The 20,919-nt window shown below is 43.9% G+C and overlaps 1 protein-coding gene and 1 long non-coding RNA gene across 4 annotated transcripts in view; both read right to left on the minus strand.

Annotated features, from left to right (window-relative positions):
• The window catches only part of ZDHHC20 (zinc finger DHHC-type palmitoyltransferase 20), a 71,310-nt gene extending 54,793 nt beyond the window's left edge, over nucleotides 1-16,517 (minus strand). For 2 of the 3 annotated variants that reach the window (XM_042929021.1, XM_042928942.1), the window contains exon 1: nucleotides 16,255-16,515. In XM_042929021.1, the coding sequence (XP_042784955.1) occupies nucleotides 16,255-16,372 (118 nt within the window). In that variant the 5' untranslated portion in view covers nucleotides 16,373-16,515. Of the gene's footprint in view, nucleotides 1-16,254 lie in introns of all 3 variants that reach the window. The other variant, XM_042929101.1, reaches the window with a different exon arrangement.
• LOC122214458 lies at nucleotides 7,669-11,441 on the minus strand. Its single transcript, XR_006199896.1, has 2 exons — nucleotides 10,841-11,441; nucleotides 7,669-8,241 (listed from the first exon to the last, which is right to left on the minus strand). It is a non-coding gene; the product is annotated as an uncharacterized LOC122214458 (long non-coding RNA).
• Nucleotides 16,518-20,919: the final 4,402 nt, after the last annotated feature.

Consider the following 20,919-nt stretch of genomic DNA (forward strand, 5'->3'; position numbering starts at 1 on the left):
TGAAGTTAACATCCGACACATGGTACAATCCATGGCAGAGCGTCACTCTGGGGTACTCCTGCTAAAAACACGCGCTTTGAATCTAATCGTGACGAAGCACCACCTGATTTAAGGGGCATTCCGCAGAGGAAGCCTGTCCTCGTCAAAACTGTTATGGTCTTGGGGCGCCTGGGTGGCGCAGTCGGTTAAGCGTCCGACTTCAGCCAGGTCACGATCTCGCGGTCCGTGAGTTCGAGCCCCGCGTCAGGCTCTGGGCTGATGGCTCGGAGCCTGGAGCCTGTTTCCGATTCTGTGTCTCCCTCTCTCTCTGCCCCTCCCCCGTTCATGCTCTGTCTCTCTCTGTCCCAAAAATAAATAAAAAACGTTGAAAAAAAAACTGTTATGGTCACGAGAGGGAAAGCAATACTGAGCAACTCTTCCAGATGAAAAGACACTAAGAGACGGGGGACTACCCGCAGTGCGTGATCCTAGGCGGGACTGTGGAGCAGAAGGGATGAGTGGGGCACCTGGTGAAATCTGAATAAGGCTTACAGACTGGGGTAGTGTTTTATCAACGCTAATTTCCTGATTCTGTGAACCGTATGCTGATACTACGTAAGAAAATGTTCTTTGCTGCGGATGGAAGTTTGTGCCCCCCCCCCCCGCCCAATTCATAGATTTTTTGAAGATGGGGCCCTTGGGAGGTGACTAGGTCATAAAGGTGAAGCCTTCGAGAATGGGATTAGTGCCCTTATAGGAGATCTCAGAGAAATCCTTTGTCCCTTCTGCCACGTGATGATATAGCGAAAAGATGGCCATCTATGAACCAGTAAGCGGGCCCGCACCAGACAACAAATCTGTGGTGCCTGATGCTGCACTTCCCAGCCTTCTGAGAAATAAATTTCTGTTGTTTATAAGCCACCTGGTCTGCGGTGCTGTTACAGAAGTTTGAACAAACTTGTTCTTAGAAAATATCACTGAAGTATCGGTGAAGGGACATTATATCTGCAACTTACTCTCAAACTCTTTCAGAGACAATGACAAAGAACGTGCAGCAAATAATAACATTCAGGGAATCAGGGTGAAGGATATATGAAAATCCTTCGGACTATTTTTCCCAAGTCTGAAATTACTTTGAAATTAAAAGTTTAGGGACGCCCGGGGGGCTGGCTCAGGCGGTTAGGCATCCAACTCTTGATCTTGGCTCAGGTCCTGATCTCACGGTTTGTGAGATCAAGCCCTCCATCGGGCTCTGTGCTGGCAGTGTGCAGCCTGCTTGGGATTCTCTCTCTCTCTCTCTCTCTCTCTCTCTCTCTCTCTCTCTCTGTCTCTCTCTCTCTCTCCCTCCCTCCCTCCCTCCCTCTCTCTGCCCCTCCTCAGCTCTTGCTGTCTCTCAAAATAAATAAATAAACATTAAAAAAATAATAAAATTAAAATGCTGAAATAGAAGCAAAGCAAAAATAAGATTTTATCAATTTGTAGTTTATTCTTGGAGCATCATGTGAGGTACGGACTGGATTTTATCTCTCACCAAATATCCACCCAGTCGTCCCATCGGTTCCTCTGTGACTTGAGATGCTACTTTCATCATGTCCTACATTTCTATAATTACTATTTGTGGACATTCTAGTCGGCTCCGTTGGCCAATACTTCTATCCACGCACCATACCATACAATTGTTTAAGGCTTTATTTTCTAGAGCAGCTTTAGGTTCAGAGCAAAACTGAAGGGACAGTAGAGTGAGTTCTCAAATACCCCCTTACCCCAACAGGTTTTTTTAATTTAAGAGAGACAGCGCGCGCACGGTGCATGAGCAAGGGAAGGGCAGAGAGAGAGAAAGAGAGAGAATCCCAAGCAAGCTTCATGTTGTCAGCCCAGAGCCCGATGTGGGGCTTGATCCCATTAACCATGAGATCATGACCTGACCCGAAATCAAGAGTCAGACACTCAACTGACTGAGCCACCCAGGCTCCCCCCACAGATTTAATTATAGAGGTTTTGTAGTTTAAAATCTGGTGGGGCTTGCCCTCTTTATGACTCTTTTTCAGAGGTTTCCTGGTTCTTTCCTGTTTGTTTTTCCCAATGACTTTTAGGATCGACTTATCTAGTGCCAGAAAAAAGACAACTTTGTTGAGAATGGAATTCATTTATATATTGACTTGAGGAGATCAGAAATCTCTGTAATGTTGAGTTATTCTATTCATGAACATGAAATATGAAATGTCTTTCCACTTATTTAAGTCTACTTTTGTGTTTTTCAAGAATGTTTACCCCTTACAGATTTGGCATATTTCTTAATTTTATTCTTAAGTATTTTATCTTTTTGATGTTAGTGGAAAAGGAGACTTTTCTTCCACTATGTTTTCAAACAAATTATTATGTATATACAGAAAGTATTGGGTTTTTGTTTGCTAATTTTACCCAGTTCTTTTGGTTTCAGCGTTCTGCTGTTATTGATCCTCTTGGCTTTTCAACATATACTATCACATCATCTACACAGAGAAGTAGGTTTTTCTATTCCTTTCCAATGTCTTAGGCTTCTAATTATTTTCTCTTGATTGAATATAGCAGTTGATTTTGTCAATACAGTACAATGGCACACAGCAATGGCCATGGTAACAAAGCATCTTACTTGTTCCTGGTTTTAGCAGAACGTGATCAAGTATTTTGTATGTGTGTAATTTTGTCCAAAAGTCATTTATTACTATTTTATCAAGTCTTTTTTAAAATGAGAAATAGGGGCATCTTAATGGCTCAGTCAGTTAAGCATCCGACTCTTGATTTCAGCTCAGGTCATGTTCCTACAGTTGTGAGTTCAAGACCCACATTGGGCTCTGTGCTGACAGTGCAGAGCCTGCTTCGGATTCTCTCTCTCCCTCTCTCTCTGCCCCTCCTCTGTTAGCACTCATTCTCTCTCTCACTCTCTCAAAATAAATAAATAAACCTTAAAAAATACATAAAATTAGAAATAGATGTTGGCATTTTTCAAGTAATTCTTCATCATCTACAGCAATAATGCCTTTTCTTCCTAAATGATGAATTTAATAACAAAAGGTAAGTAGAAGAAATTAGCTACTACCTCCCGGATGGACGGTAATACCACTTTTTCCAGAGGCACAGTCCTTTCAGTAGTGATGTGCTCCCCACCCTCCACCCCCTTCACCACTATTGGTAGCTTTGTCCCCAAAGATCAACAAGTCTAAAAGAATTTAAATAGGTATTTCATGAAAAAAGAATTCTACGGCAAAAGTTTAGAAAAATACTGGGTGAAACAGTTACTGACTTGGTTATGGCAGGGCTTCTTAAAACTTGTAATATGCATAAAATATCTAGGAATAAACTTAACAAAAGAGGTGAAAGACCTGTACTCTGAAAACTATAAAACACTGAGGAAAGAAATTGAAGACGACACAAAAAAATAGACATTCCATACTCGTAGACTGGAAGAACACATATTGTTAAAAAATATCTATTATTACCCAAAGCAATCTACACATTTAATGCATTCCTTATCAAAATACCAACAGCATTTTTCAAAGAACTAGGACAAACAATTCCATAACTTGTATGGGATCACAAAAGACCCCAAATAGCCAAAAAAAATCTTGAAAAAATAAGAAACAAAACTGGAGTTATCACAATTCCAGACTTCAAGTTATATTACAAAGCCGTAGTGATCAAGACAGCACAGTGCTGGCAGAAAAACAGACACATAGATCAATGGAAAAGAATACAGAGCCCAGAAGGAAATTGCTAATTATATGGTCAAATAATCTTTAACAAAGTAAGAAAGAATATCCAATCAGAAAAAGACAATCTCTTCATAAATGGCACTGAGAAAACTGGACAGCCACATGCAAAATAATGAAACTGGATGACTTTCTTACACACAAAAAATAAATTCAAAATGGATCAAAGACCTACATATGAGACCTGAAACCATAAAAGAGCAAAGACAGTAACCTTTGACATCGGCCACAGCAACTTCTTAGATGTGTCTCCTGAGGCAAGGGAAACAAAAGCAAAAATAAACTATTGGGATTACATCAAAATATAAAGCTTCTGCACAGCAAAGGTAACAATCAACAACCTAAAAAACCTACCAAATGGGAGATGTTTGCCAATGACCTATACAATAAAGGGTTAATATCCAAACTAGATGAAGAACTTCTACAACTCAACACCAAAAAAACAAATAATGCAATTAAAAATGGGAGAAGACATGAATAGACATTTGTCCAAGAAGACACACATTTGTCTAACAGACACAGGAAGATGTACTCAACATCACTAATGATCAAGGAAATGCAAATCAAAACCACAACGAGAGATCATCTCACTCCTGTCAGAATGGCTAAACCCAAAAACTTAAGAAACAAGCGTTGGTGAGGAAGTAGAGAAAAAGGAACCCTTGTGCACTGATGGTAGAAATGCAAACTGGTACAGCCACTGTGGAAGACGGAGGTTCTTGAAAACATGAAAAATAGAGCGACTCTATGATCCAGGAACTGCACAACTGGGTATTTACTCAAAGAATATGAAAACGCTAACTTGAAGGGATATACGCACCCCTATGTTTACTGCAGCATTATTTACAATAACCACCTATGGCAGCAACCCAAGTGCCGACAGATAAATGCATAAGGAAGCTGTGCTATAGGGGCGCCTGGGTGGCTCAGTCGGTTGAGCATCCGACTTCAGCTCAGGTCACAATCTCGCGGTCCGTGAGTTCGAGCCCCGTGTCAGGCTCTGGGCTGATGGCTCGGAGCCTGGAGCCTGTTTCCGATTCTGTGTCTCCCTCTCTCTCTGCCCCTCCCCGTTCATGCTCTGTCTCTCTCTGTCTCAAAAATAAATAAACGTTAAAAAAAAAAATTAAAAAAAAAAAAAGAAGCTGTGCTGTATATTCACAATGGAATGTTACTGAGCCATAAAGAAGGAAACCTTGCCATTTGCAACTACATGGATGGATCCAGAGGGTGCAATGCTATGTGAAATAAGCCGGTCAGAGAAAGACGAATAGCGCACGGTTTCACTCCTCTGTGGAATTTAGAAGGCAAAACGAATGAACAAAGGCAAACCAAACATAACCGACTCTCAACTACAGAGCACAAACTGATGGTTACCAGAGGGGAGGTGGGTGGTGGATGAAACAGGGGAAGGGGATTAAGAGGACGCTTATGCTGACAAGAGATGCGAAGTCTACGGGACTGCTCAATCACTACACTGTACCCCTGAAACTAATACAACACTGTTAATTACACTGGCATTTAAAACGGAAACTTGTAATATGCAAATGAGCACTGTGATATTAAAGAACTACTATATGAAGTACAAGTGCATTTGACCGTGCACATTTATACATCTTTGTATTCCCAGTGCCAAATACGGTACGGAGAACACTATACGCACTTAATGTTTGTTAAATGACGAAATCAACACGGAGATATTCTTAAGGTCGGGGGCATATCTGTATTCAAGATTGTGAGCTATCTCCTATGTGAATACATTCAATTCTCCCTCTTCTACTAGCATGGAAATTGGTGCTATGTAATCAATTCACTCAGTCAACAAATATCTGAGTACATATTAAGCAGGACCTGTTTTTAGGTTCTGGAAATAAAGCAGTGAACATATTACTCAGGAGAGAAACACAAATAACTACATTAAGCAGCAGTAAGTGCCATGAAGAAAAACAACGCGGCGTAAGAAAGTGAAAGAGGAAGTACTTATGTTCCATGGCGCAGTCAGCAAAGCCTCTCTGACAGTTGAGCCTTTCGAGAGAAACCTAGATGGAGAGAAGCAGCCCTTCGGAATCTGGGAGGAAAGCATCCCAAGCAGAAAGAGAAGGAAGTACAAAGGTCCTCAGGTGGGACGTGCGTGGTCCGATAGGTAAAAAGCAAGGAGGCGTGTTTGGCTGAAGCAAAGTGGGCAGAGAAGAGAGGAGTCAAAATCAGTGGCAGACCAGAACACTTAGGGCCTGACGGACTACACAAAGAACGCTGGATTTCGTGAGGAGCAAAGAGGAAAGCCACTGGAGGCTGCTGAACACAGAAGTCATCATCTTGCCTCGGATTTTTAATGATTCCTGCTGACATTTGAGGGGGGGGGCTGTTAGGAAGCTACTGCATGTGTGTACATGGTATTTCTCATAGCCATGACCCCTCACTTCTCCTTTTTTAATACTTGTAAAAAGTATACCACTTATCCACAGAAAAATAAGAATCATACAGTACCAGGAACAAGAAAAACTCAGTGTAAATTCACACCAGTGATATATGCGATCCACGTGCAAAAATAACATTTCCGTGTTATTAATTCCTTCAGGTGCTGATATCCTTTTCATGCAATTAGTTTAAAAAGCTTCCCTGAAGACTTCACATTTAATAAGTTCATACTTAGGTTTATATGTCGTCCAATTAGTACGCTAATAAAAATGCCTCCTCCTATGATTCCAACTGGGTGGGCCTACGTTCACGTTAGTAAGCATAACGAAGCATTGGAAGAAGTGAGAGGACACAGAGAACAGGAATGTTCTAAAAATAATTTTAAACGATCTTTTATCATCAAGGCGTGTGGATCTCAACTTTAGAGAAACCTGTTTTCCATCAAAGCATCATCACCATTACTTGGGACCTACTACTTGAGCTCAGTGGAGGCCCATCCCCTAAGGACGACGTGCTGCGTATCTCAGCAACACCTAAATCTGTGTAGCTCATACACCTGCAAGAACAGTGCCAGGTATCAATCTTCTTAAAGTCCCATGTGACGTGGAGGACCCCCTCTCTCAGCATGCTCCCCGTCCCCCCCCCCCACCCGCTCATGCCAGATAGGCACACGCTTCTGTAATATGATCTTCAGACACAGTCAATTAAGAATTAAAAAAGACTGTAAGAAAGTGCTCTTTCATTCACTGAAGTCAGAGGGAGGAAGGGATAAAAACTCTAAGAATTAAAAATAGAGAAACACGGGGCGCCTGGGTGGCCACCTGGTTAAGCGTCAGACTCTTGGTTTTGGCTCAGGTCATGACCTCCCGGTTTGTGTGACTGAGCCCGATGTCAGGCTCTGCGCTGGCCGCATGGAGACTGCCTGAGATCTTCCCTCTCCCTCTTTCTGCCCCCCACCCCTGCTGGTGCTCTCTCTCCCTCTCTCTCAAAATAAATAAATAAACATTGTAAAAAACTAAAAATAAAGAAACAAAGAAAACTGCCCAAAAAAGGAAAAGAAGAAAAAATATGCTAGTGGCTACTTAAATCTTTGCCCCACCTCCAGTAATATCTGAAAGCCTGCTCTGCTAAAAACTTTACATTATTTTGCAAGACCGGCATTAATCCATTTTATAGCATGGTAACAAGCACAGGCAGGTTAAATAATTTATGAAGATCATCCAACGAGTATTAGTATGGCCAGGAGGCCAGTGTGTAGCAGCTGTAGAAACAAAGGAGGAATGGAGAGGAAATTATGTCGGAGAAGTCGTGAGGGGAGGAGGCCATGGTAGGGACCTCAGGTAGTCCACTGAACAAGACAGGAAGCCAGCCGGGGTTTTCAGAAGAGGAGTGACAAATGTGGTATTGATTTTCAAGGACTTATTCCGGCTGCTGTGTGGAGAACGGACGGGGTACGGGGTGAGGAGAGAGCGCCAAAAATGTCGAGTACTACAATGATGTAACAAACCACCAGTAACTCAATGGCTTCAAAAAACCACCATGTATTATTTCCAGGAATCATGGGGGTTAGCAGTTCAGGCCGTGATCAGCTGGACTGTTCTCCTGCTCGTTACAGTCAACTGGCAGCTCCGCTGGGGCAGGAGAGTCTAAGATGGTCTCATTCACACATCAAGGCCTCTGGCACTTAGCTCATCTTGGCTGGGCCTCTCTCTCCAGAGAGTCTGACCTCCCTTAAGGCAACCGGTTTCAAAGAGCAGAGACAGGGGAAGCATGCCGTCTTGATGCCTCAGGTCCAAATCTCACACGTCACTTCTATCACATTCTATTGATCAAAGCCAGTACAACGCCAAGCCCAGACTCACGGGGCAGGCAAAGACTCCGTATCCTGACGAAAGGAGGTGCAAACTGCTGGAATCCTGTTTTTCAATCTGCTTCACAAGACAGAGATTTTATGGTGGCTTGAATGAATCCAGTGGCAGTAGTGATGGTCAGCAGGCAGATTCAATGCCAGGATTTGCTGATTAGTTGGATACGGGATGATTTGTCAACCAAGAACCGAGAAGGATGAAACTCATTTACTGAGCTAGGACAGGAAGAGCTGGTTCAGGGGAGAGAGAGAGAGAGACAAGGACAAAGAGAGACAAAGAAAGATACATGCTCTATCTTCTGTGTCACAAACTAGAAGAGGCCAGGGGAGAAAGAAAGTTTTATTTGTATCACTAGGGCATCACCCTCTTCCAAACAGTCTGCCTTGGTTTCTAAGTTGTCCAGTACCTTCTCCTTCATATCTCCTGTCTTCTAAGAAACCAGTGAAGACGCAAAGGATCAGTTTATATAAAAGAATATATAAAAGCTCTTTCTGAGGCGCCTGGGTGGCTCAGTTGGTTGAGCATCTGACTTTGGCTCAGGTCATGATCTCCCAGTTTGTGAGTTCAAGCCCCGCATTGGGCTCTGTGCTAACAGCTCAGAGCCTAGAGCCTGCTTCATACTCTGTGTCTCCCTCTCTCTTGGCCCCTCCACTGCTCGTGCTCTGTCTCTTTCTCAAAAATAAATAAACATTAAAAAAAAAAAGCTCTTTTTGTTCATTTGGGTTGAGCTGTTTTTGTTTTTTGGCTTTTTTTTTTTTTTTTTTTGATACTTGTTTATAGAGCTCTCTGACCAGTTTGCTTTCTGGTCTCAACAGAGAATAACATAAGAACAGATTAATTCACTAGCAGTGGAAAGAAAAAAAAAATCTGTTCTTTAGAAAAAGAAAAAAAGGAAAGAAGGCTGGGATAATTATAGAATGTAAATAAGGCTTGCAGGGCACTATAGCTTTCAAAAGGCAAGTTATATAGAAAATTACTACACTCCAGGATCTGAGAACAGATAGGAAAAGGAAATAACAAAATAAGAAGGTTTTTAAAAATATTCTAAATCACGTCTTAAATTTTCCTATAATTATGTCAACCACTGGGGATGAGATATAGGGAGCCAGAATTTTTTCCTAAATAATATGAGCATAATTTCAAAGAATCACTGTTTCATTATCCAAAACAAAGACTACAGATACAGAACCAATAAGCATTCTCATCTAGGCTTCAACCCTGAAGACTATGGAAATATATGTCAGGTAATTACAATTTAATTAATATTGTTACTGTGGATGTTTGTTCTAACATATTCAAACACAATTCAAGTGACTTTGAAGACCCTCACTGTATGATTCTATTCAACTGAACACACATTAACTGAATGTCAAATGGAAATTAGATTCTCTAAGGGGCGCCTAGGTGGCTTAGTTGGTTGAGCATCTGACTTCAGCTCAGGTGTTGGTCTCACGGCTCATGAGTTCAAGCCCCGCCTCGGGCTCTCTGCTGTCAGTGCAGAGCCTGCTTCAGATCCTCTGTACCCACCCCTCCCCTCCCCCTTCCCCTACTTGCGCACACGCTCCCTCTCTCTGTCAAAAATACATAAAAACATTTTTAAAAATGCATGCTGTAAACCCTAACGCAAATCACTAAAATAACAGTTACAGCTGATAAGCCAACAAAGGAGAGAAAATAGAATCATTTTAAAAAACCGAAACTCAAAAATCATTTAAAAATTAACTCAAGGGGCGCCTGGGTGGCTCAGTCAGTTGAGCGTGGACTTTGGCTCAGGTCATGACCTCAGGGTTCCTGAGTTTGAGCCCCACGTTGGGCTCCCTGCTGTTAGCGTGGAGCCAGTTCCCAACCCTCTGTCCCCCTCTCTCTGCCCCTCCCCTACTTGCACACTCTCAAAAAATAAACAGTAAAAAAATTTTTTAAATAATCTCAAAAGAAGGCAGAAGGAGAAGGAAAAGGGAACAAAGGATAGGACAGATTTAAAAAATGGCAAATGATAAGACTTAAACCTAACTACATCATAATCACACTACATGTTACTGGTTAAAACACCTCAATTAAAATAGATTGTACAGCAGGGTGACTATAGTTGATAATATTATTGTATATTTGAAAGTTGCAGAGAGTTTATATTTAAAGTTCTCAACACAAGCAAAAAAATTACTTAACTATATGTGGGTGATGGACGTTAACCAGACTTACTGCAGTGATCATTTAATTATGTCAAATATATTTAGATTTTAAATTATTATGTGGTACACTTGAAGCTAATATAATGTTATATGTCAATTTTAGCTCTATAAAGCATCCCCAAAAAAGGGGAAAAAAGGCCAGACATTTCAGACTGGACTGAATTAAAACAAACAAACAAACACACAAACAAACAAAAAACCCAACTACATGCTGCTTATAGGAAATGCATTTCAATTCTTTTTTTAAAATAGGCATCACACCCAACATGAAGCCCAATGTGGAGCTTAAACTCACATCCCTGAGATCAAGAGTTGGGACCCTGAACCGACTGAGCCACCCAGGCATTTTAAATGCATTTTAAATATAAAGACACAAACAAGTTAAAAGGACAGGGAAGGATCTGCAATGCTAACACTAATCACAAGGAAGATTAGTGGTACTGTTAATATCTGCCAAACGAGATTTGAAAGCAAACAATACCAGGGATAAGAAAGTCATTTCATAATGACAAAGGGTCAATTCACCAAGAGAACACAATAATCCCAAACATTATATGTACCTAATTACAGAGCTGAAAAATGCATGAAGCAAAAACTGCCAGAACCACAAGGAGAGACAAATGCGTAATTATAGTCATACCTCTCTCAATAATTAATTGCTAGAACAAAGAGCAAATCAGCAAGAACATAGGAGACCTGAAAAACACTGTCAACCAACTTGCCTTGACATCCACAGCACATTATGACATAATAGAAAACTCTACCTAATGGCAAACAGCAAAACACACGACTGAACACTGAATACATTTTCCTCAAATGCAGATGAAATGCTTCTACCACAGACCACAGTTTGGGCCAAAAAACAAGCCCAGGTACATAAAGACTCGTGTCATGCAAGGTATGTCTTCCAATCACATGGAACTGATTCAAAATCAGTACCAAAAGGTACCTGGAAAAATCTTCAAATAACTGCAAACTGGCATAGTTCTAGTCTGACCCATGGGTCAAAGTTGAAATCAAAAGTGAAATTAGAAAATTGTTTTAACTGAATGAAAATGAAAGTATAACATATCAACATTGATGGGATGTGAATTAAGCAGTATCTGGAGTAAATTTCCAAGACTAAACACGTAAGGAAGGACTCAAATCAGTGACTCCAGTTTCCATATTAAGAAACTAGAAAAAGAGTGGGCGTACCTGAGTGACTCAGTCGGTTGAGTGTCCAACGTGAGTTTGGTTCAGGTCATGATCCCAGGGTCATGGGATGGAGCCCCACCTTGGACTCCATGCTGGGCACGGAGCCTGCTTAAGATTCTCTCTCCCCCGTCCCCTCGGCCCTTCCCCTGCTCGCACTCTCTAAAAAGAAAAAAAAAAAAAAAAGAAAAAAAAAACTAGAGAAAAGAGCAAAGGAACCCAAAGTAAAAGAAAGAAAAGAAATAATAAATATCAGGCAAGAAATCCATGAAATAGAAAATAAAATCAAGAAAAATCAAAAGCTGGTTCTTTTGAAATCAATAAAAAACGCTGGAATCAACTGTGGCAAGAGCTACGCTCAATGTTGATATTTCAACTATTTATCTTGCCTCATTCTAAATTTGAAGAAATTATGAAGGAGACACAGGAATGTCAGATATATAGACTCAGAGGTTCCACTTCTACTCTACATACTTCTCTCCGAGAAAAGAGGCATATCCATCCTCGGGCAAACCACACAGCTGTTCCATGCAGTAGTTTCTTCATAAGCTAAATAAATGCAATGATTAGATCATCTCTAAAACCTCTCTGGGCTCTAAGATCTTCTACACGCCACATAAGAGGTACACGTCTACAATCAACAGCTCTAGCTGACCTGAATGAGACATCCCGATAAAACCCTGGGAACCTGAATTAGCACTTTCCTCAGAAATAACCATCTTGACCAAAGTGTAAAAATGGGGCAATCCGCCCATAAATTCATGTTTAAACATCAGCCTTGGGAGAAAATCAAAAGAGGAGTTCAGCTGAACACCAAGCACCGATATGACTAATTACTTGATCCTTATTTCTCTGCTTATCACCCTTGTAACATGGCCACCTTAGATTAATTCTTACTCAATTTTGTCCTCAGTATTATTCCGTCTTGTAACAGGAATTACACATTTCATACGTGTGTGTATGGAATTACAAAATTAGAAACTTACAGAGGCTAAGATGGAACGAGGGCCTCTCATAACCTATTTGTCAACCGTCTTCCTGTGGGCCAGGCATTTTAATTGTCTGAGATATTTAGGAACCCTCTGCGGCTACCTTTTAGGAGGAAATTACCTTCTATACATATATTACAGATAAGACTGAAATCTGCCTTCAGTGTATAGATCCTGATAACCAAGTAGACTATTCTTGCATAGTAATTTTATTTTTTTTTTTTTTTAGTATTTATTCATTTTTTCAGAGACAGAGAGAGACAGAGCATGAGCGGGTAAGGGGCAGAAAGAGAGACACACACACACACACACACACACACACACAGAATCCGAAGCAGGCTCCAGGCTCCAAGCCGTCAGCACAGAGCCCGACGCGGGGCTCGAACTCAAGAACCGCGAGATCACGCCCTGAGCCGAAGTCGGACGCTTAGCCGCCTGAGCCGTCCAGGCGCCCCGCATAGCAGCTAAGTTTGAAAGCCCGGGTTCTAGCTCCAAGCCACTTGACGCCACTTACTGGTTGTATGACCCTGGACAAATTATTTCACTTCTGAGTATTAAATGAATTAACACAGTAAAGACACAATCATCCTTTCCCATCTGGTTTGATAAAAAAATTACCAGGAACGAAGAAAACTCTATAAAAATCATTAAAACAGCACTTTATTTTTTTATTTTAATTCATGTAGTTAACATACTAGTGTTGTATCAGTTTCAGGTGTCAAACAGGCCGATTCAACAATTGCATACAGCACTCCGTGCTCGTCACGTGTACTCTTAATTCCCTTCACCGACTTTACCAATCCTCTCACCTACCTCCCCTATGTGCTCTGTAATTAACAGCCCATTTTTTGGTTTGCCTTTTTTTTCCTGTTGTTCATTTGTTTTGTTTCTTCAATTCCACCTAAGAGTGAAATCACATGATATTTTTCTCTAACTGATTTCATTTAGTGTAATAGTCTCTAGCTCCATCCATGTTGTTGCAAATGGCAAGGTTTCATTCTTTCTTATGGCCGAGTAACATTCCCTTGTATATATACACCATTTCCTCTTTATCCGTTCACCAACCGGTGGACACTTGGGCTACTTCTGCAGTTTAGCTATTGCAAATAATGCTAAAACAGCACTTCAGGTAAAACTCACACTTCACTCAACTTAAAGCAAAGTTATATAGCGATATATTCTAGTGGCAGGGTCCCTGCTATGAAAACATAAATATATATAAGCAGTAAAGATAGTTTTACTATGAAAGTGAATGAGCTTTTATGCTCAACCAGACAGTCCCGTGACACTGCAGACCTCCCAAATCCTCCCTAGTTAAACTCAATAACTTAGAAGGATTAAAACTTTTTAAAATATTTATTTATTATTTTGAGAGAGAGAGGGACAGAGTGTGAGTGGGAGAGGGGCAGAGAGAGAGAGAGGGAGACACAGAACCGAAAGCAGGCTCCAGGCTCTGAGCTATCAGCATGGAGCCCGACGTGGGCCTCGAACCACCAGACCACGAGATCATGATCTGAGCCAAAGTCGGACACTTACCTGACTGAGCCACCCAGGCGTCCCAAACTTAGAAGCATTGAATGCAGGCCCTATGGAAGACCTTTCGCTACTGAATATTTTAAAATTTTGTCAAGCACTGGGCCTTACTTGTTGCAGAATGTGTAACTTCATGAAATCCTGGGGTATGCTCTCTAAAGGATGGGCCTAAAGCCTACGTCAAGTTACGATCTCCAGAAAGGGCAACCACTTATCCCCACCGAAACCCCTTCCCCAATCGTGGAACAATGACAGTTGCACTGACGCACTCAAGGTTACCTGGAGACTATAAAGGCGCGGGTCACAGTACAGCGGCCACTCAACCACTGTGTGACCAAAGGACGACCTCTGTGCTCAGTCTCATTTCCTACATCTGTAGAGACACCTATGCCATGAGATATTGAGGATTAAAGGAGGGAAAGAATAAAATGTCCCCGCCACCCACACTCGCACCCAGCACTTCCCAGTTCATATTCATTTCCCTTTCCTTATGTTTCATGTCACCTTTTGATATTCTGGACAAAACCCACCTACAGGTTAAGACGTGTGGTTACGTTGAAACACAACGTAACCGTGTTCCTTCACAAGATGCACTTCGAAGCCACTGTGGCATTAGAATGGCGTGGGAATAATCTCCCGACAGAATTAAATGAGACTGGTACCACGTCTGGAATCAACGCCCACTTCAGAGGAAATAAGACCAAGCATTATCAAAAGCGGAAGAGAATCAGTCCTATGATCGCTATCACTTTCGGGAAGCAGCTTCAAGAAATACCTAAATCTAGTCAATTTTAACGGATTCAAACATCATTTTCCAATCACATTCAACAGATGAACGCTATTGTTACTGACAGCTAATTTATTCTGGGCCTAGTCGCAGGGGTAGTTTTCTGTACAATTTTTTGGAAGGTGGTTATTTTCATTTAAAAACCGACCCTGAAACTTCCTGAAGCAAAGCATTCTTTCACGTGCAGAACTCGGTCCAAACCAAGTGGAGAGCCGCACAGATCCCAGAGCCACAACCCGACGCGTCCCGGGTTTGCCACCTGCAAGAGGACTGGGTGCTGTAACTACTTTTCATTTCATCCTGTTGGGATCGGTCTAGCTCAGGTGGCTCTTCTTAAGTGCATGTCACAAGAGCCCTCTGGATAGCTGTGGCCTCAGTCTGGGGACGAACTAGATCATTCTGGGATGCCCAGGGACTGCTTTTACAAACACCACTTCCCACTCGGCCCTGAGTTTTCACGACGCACTGCTATAAACAGCAGACATACGGGAAAGCAGAAGGCTAGCCTAACCGTCTAGCCTAACCCCAGAACAGCCGCACACTCAAAGCCTACGAACATTTAAGGCCGAGCAACCCATCACGGTGACACAGTCGGAGCCCTCAAACAACGTTTGGATCACAAACACTTCCCTTCCATCTTAAGGGCAACTTATTCAAATCGGAACCGTACGTCCTCGAAGTGTACCGCCATGCCACTCCTCTTTTTTTTTTTTTTTTTTTTTAATCCCAGGGAACCTGGTGAGCAACTGGGTACGAAGAACTAACGAGAGAATCGGCAGTAACGAACATGAGACCTCAAACCCCCAGCATGGACGTAATATAAAAGAGACTTGGGCTAGATCTCATCTCACTCATTCTTTCGGTCTTACAAATGGCATTTTGTGTCAGTTCCTGGATTCGGACTCGAAAGAAATGAACTTTAAAACGGGTCCCGCGCCGCGAGAAATCAGAAGCGGGCGCTCACTCTTGCGCCGCTCACCTGGCTGCGGTCAGCAGGGGACAGCGAACAGACCACCTGTCCCCACCCCCCCCACCCCCCCACCCCCGCCCCGGCCCCCAGCCGGCTGGCTCTTCGGGTGGCACAGTTTTCCTCCCGCGCTGGTTAGGCGATCTAGGAGGGACAGATTTCTTTATTGCAAACATTAACAAAAGCAAAGAATGCAACACACACACACACACACACACACACACACACACACACACACACACTTGGACGATGTGCGGCTGCTCCTTTCGAGGAAAGCCCCTCTCTGAGCGCTCCGCCCCAGGAGAACGAGGCGCCCGCGGGGGACCGCAGACCCCAGGACGCTCACACCGCCTCGCTCCGCCCCGACCTCGGCCCCGAGGAGCGCGGCGCGGGGCGTCGCGCACGCCGGAAGGCCGCGCCGCCCCGCACCGCCGCGACAAAGCCACGGGCGCGGCGGCCCGGCCTTCCTCCCGGGTCTGGGCCGGACCCCGGCCGCCTGGCGAGCGCAGGCGCCGGCCGGCGGGGCGCGGGGCCGCAGAGGCCCGGCCTTCCGCCCGCCCGCAGCCCGGCCGCCGGGTACTCACACACGCACAGCTCCACCACGTACGCGTAGTAGGACCAGACGACCACGAAGGTGATGAAGAGCACCGGCACCCAGCCCACGCCGCGCTGGCAGCAGCGCCAGAACGTCCACGGCGCCATGTTCCGCTGGCGGCTGCAGAAGCCGGCGCCCCACGGTCGAGGGGAGCGCCAGGCCCCCGGCGGCGGCGGCGGCGGCGGCGGCGGCGACTCGGCAGCTCCGGGCCGCTCCTCGTCCAGGCGCCCCGCCTCCGAGGCCGAGCCCGAGCCCGAGCCCCAGGAAGAGTAGATGGGAGGCCCCTCCGCGACTCCTCCCCCCGCCTCGCCCGGCCGGGTCCCGCCCCGGTCCTGCATCCCGCCGCCCCCACCCCCACCCCGCCCCCGCGCCCACGCCCGCCCCGCCTCCGCGCGCCGCAGCCCGCGCCGCGCCTCCGGGGGCGTGGCTCCCGCCGCCAGAGGAGGCGGGGCCCGGCGTGGGGGCGGGGCCTGCGCCGGCGGCGGCCGTTGGGGGCGTGGCGGGGCTGGGTGCGGACCGGCCCCGGGGGCCGAGAAGGAAGCGAGCCCGGAGCGGTGCGCGCGGCGACGGACGCTTCCTGGATGGCTGCCCGGGAGAGGACGTGGCTCTCGTGGGTTGCGTCTCACGTCGGGGGGCAGCTGGGAATGATTTCCTTGGCCGGGTCGTGGGCCTCGGGCCACGAAGTACGGAACTTGCTCCCCTGGGGTCCTGCGGACTCTGACTAGTCGGGGCCCATTTTCCGATAAGGAGCAGACCGTGCCCCCCTCAAGTGCGGGCGAGGAATGGGCATTGTTTTAAGCTCCTCCGATGCTTACGATGGCATCTCAGGTTAGGAACCCCTGTACTTGGAAGTAATATGCTCCGTATTGCAGGCAGAACTGACAGATGAAAACACCCCTTTGATCCCTCCTTCCCAGGAGGAGGAGGAGGAGGTGCCCAGGGGCGACCTCAGACCCCAGGGCGTTATCATTTTTCGAAGATGGAACTGGTAGTTGCCTGAGATTTAGTATAGAAGCCATGTAGCATCTGGCAATTTGATCTGGAACCCAAATTTAAGATCGGGTTGTGAGAAGTGGAGGAACCACCGGCTGCCTGCCCCCCAAACGACTACTGAATCTTCGAGAATTTATTTACAAGTGGGGCACCTGGCTAAATGATGCCTGTAGTCATAACAACCCTGAAGCATCACTGTGAAGACATCATAATACAAGGTCAGGAGCATGACGAGTTATTCCACGCCGCATTTCCAGTTGCTCTCATGTCTATTTTGGTTAGACTAAGATTTTAATTAGCTACTGCTCTCCACGTCTCCGTGAGATGGATTTCCCCCTTTTATGGGTGTGATAAAAAGCTGGTGAGAGCAAATAATATGTAACCACCGCACACCGGTGCTAGAAACAATGAAGGATGTGGGAAATGTTTTGTTGTCCCAGATTCTGTGTCTTGAAAGTGGTGTTAGTGGCAAAACTGACAGCAGGTTGAAGGCATTAAAGTCGAGCAAATTCAGCTTCTTGTCCAGAGAGGCTTCTCAAGGAGGTTTAGGCTTCAGGCTGGAATTTGGATTGACAGGCAAGCCCATAACTTAAAGCCTTTTTCCTTCCTGCCATCTCTGTATATAAAAATCATCCTCGTAAAGCTCAGTACAAATGCCATGTCCTCTAGAAGTCATTCTTAATCTGGGAATGATTCATTTCCATTGTGCCATTTTGCTCATAATACACGTATTGGTTTCCTAGGACTGCCATAACAAAGCACCACAAACTGAATGGCTTAACACAACAGAAATGTATTGTCTCAGAGTTGTGAAGGCTAGAAGTCCTAAATTAAGGTGACGGCAGGGCTGTACTCCTTCTGAAATGATAGAGGATAATCCTTGCCCATTTCTGGTAGCAGCCAGCAATCCTGAGGATTCCTCGGCTTGCAGCTATATCACTGTAATCTCTGCCTCGATTGTCGCATGACGTTTTCCCTTCCTGTGTCTATATCCGTCTTTCTCTATTGGATTAAGTACCCATCCTACTCCATCTACCGCGTCTTAAGTAACGATATCTGCAAGGATTCTATTTCCAAATAAGGTCACGTTCTAAAGGACCGGGGGTTAGGACTTCAACATATCTTGTGGGGAACACCATCCGACCCACAACAACACACATATTTTTCATAGTTAATTGTAAATGTCACCTTGTCTACTACCTTGTGAGATCCTTGAAGGTAGATGGTATCTACACATCTGGTTTTCTCCACAGTGCCTTGTGAGTGGGAAATTTTCAATAGCTTTTTCTTGAGTGGATGTTTAAATGCTTCCGTTATGATCTAGCTATTCTTCCTAACTTCTGGAGTCACCAACCAGATCACATTAGTTTTGATTTCTAAACGATTGTCACGTGTCCTAAGAAGGTGTCGATTCTACATGGGATCGAGAGAATGTTTCTGAATTAACCCGTGGGGCGCCTGGGTGGCTCAGTCGGTTGGGCGGCCGACTTCGGCTCAGGTCATGATCTCACAGTCTGTGAGTTCGAGCCCCGCGTCGGGCTCTGTGCTGACAGCTCAGAGCCTGGAGCCTGTTTCAGATTCTGTGTCTCCCTCTCTCTCTGCCCCTCCCCCGTTCATGCTCTGTCTCTCTCTGTCTCAAAAATAAATAAAACGTTAAAAAAATTTTTTTAATAAAAAAAAAGAAGAGAATGAGAATAATATTAAAGAAGCAAGTTTTGAAGAGATTATACATGAGAGTATTTCATAATTGAAGAAAGATGTAAGTCTTATGTTAAAATGGTACTTGAATATCAACCAGGATAAATGATGATAAATCTTTACCTAGACAAAGAGTAGTGAAACTATTGAACATTTAGGAAAAAGAAAAAACTCTTATAGAATTCCAGGCGTAAAAATTAAATTACCAAAGAAACACCAATTAGACTGATGGCTGACTTCTTATTAGCCATGACAGATGCCAGAAGAGAATGAAGTAATATTTTCAAAGTGCTGAGAGAAAATAATATCCTTAAATTTTATCCCCAGAGAAATGATTACTTAAGAATAAAGACAAATTGAAAATGCAATGAATGGAATGGGAGCAAATACTTTTAATCATATATCTGCTAAGGGATTGATATCAAGAATATATAAAGAGCCCCTATAACTCCACAACAACAAAACCAGACAACTCCATTAAAAAGTGAGCAAAGGAGTGCTCACTTCTGCAGCACATATACTAAAAAGTGGGCAAAGGAGTTGAATAGATATTCCTCCAAAAAGTTATATACAAATGACCAATAAGCACATGAAAAGACACTCAACATTACTAACCATTAGGAAAATGCAAAACAAAAAAATGAGATACCACTTTACAACCATTAGGATGGCCATTATGAAACAAACAACATGGGTTCCTGGGTGGCTCAGTTGGTTAAGCATCTGACTTTGCTCAGATCATGATCTCATGGCTTATGAGTTCGAGCCTCACATCGGGCTCTCTGCTCTCAGCACAGAGCCCGCTTTGGAGCCTCTGTCCCCCTCTGTCTCTGCCCCTTCCCCACTCGTTCTCTCTCTATCTCAAAATACATAAAAAACAACAACAACAAAAGAAGGAAATAACAAGTTTTGAGTATATGAAGAAACTTGGAACACTTGTATGCTGCTGGTGGGAATATAAAATATATTTATATATAAATAGAAAATATAAAACTTGTGTAGCTGCTGTGGAAAACATATGGCAATCCCTCAAAAAATTAACCACGGAATGATCCTACGATCTACTTTCGGTGTATCCCCCAGAGAAAAAAAGCAGGGACTCACACAGATATTGTACACCCACGTTCATAGCAGCACTATTCACAATTGTTGAAAGGTGGAAATGAAGACACCATCCAAACATCCATCTTATCAGTTCAGAGCACTAGAGGTCATTTCATCCCCAGGCATAGCTGAAGGAACCAAGAACTCATAGGCCTAGGCTCAAGGAATGGGAATGCTTGCTTATCATCAAAGGAACTTGTAGGACAAGTAGTTAATCAGCACTTACCCTACAGATATTATCACCACATGTTCCTAATGAAATCTCTAGCATCAAAAAGAAAGTGTTTTGTTTTTTTTTTAATGTTTATTTTTGAGAGAGAGAGAGAGAGAGAGAGAGGGAGACACAGAATCTGAAGCAGGCTCCAGGCTCTGAGCTGTCAGCACAGAGCCCAAGGTGGGGCTCAAACCCGTGAACTGTGAGATCATGACCCGAGCTGAAGTTGGATGCTTAACCGACTGAGCCACCCAAGCACCCCTATTAGAAAATAATTTTCAATATGCAGAGAAGTTACAAAGATGCTACAGAGAGTTCCCATATAACCTTCACCCAGCTTCTCTAACGTTAGTATCTTACGCAACGATGGCGTAATTCTCAAAAGTAAGAAATGAACCCTGGTACACTTTTCACTAAACTACAGGCTGGTTTTTACCAGTTTTTCTGCCAATGTAATTTTCTGGTCCAGGATTTGCATTTAGTTACCATGTCTTCTTAGTCTCCTTCTGTGCACTCAAACTGCAGTAGGTGACTGATGTCAGCCTTCTGTGACCTCTTCAAGAGACCTCAAGGAAATATCAAAAGCAGGAAGAACCGGGAAGCCAGTTAAGCAGAAGCATGCAGGCAATATTTTTGGACAATCAG

The sequence above is a fragment of the Panthera leo genome, chromosome A1 (assembly GCF_018350215.1).
Source record: "Panthera leo isolate Ple1 chromosome A1, P.leo_Ple1_pat1.1, whole genome shotgun sequence".
Taxonomy (NCBI): domain Eukaryota; kingdom Metazoa; phylum Chordata; class Mammalia; order Carnivora; family Felidae; genus Panthera; species Panthera leo.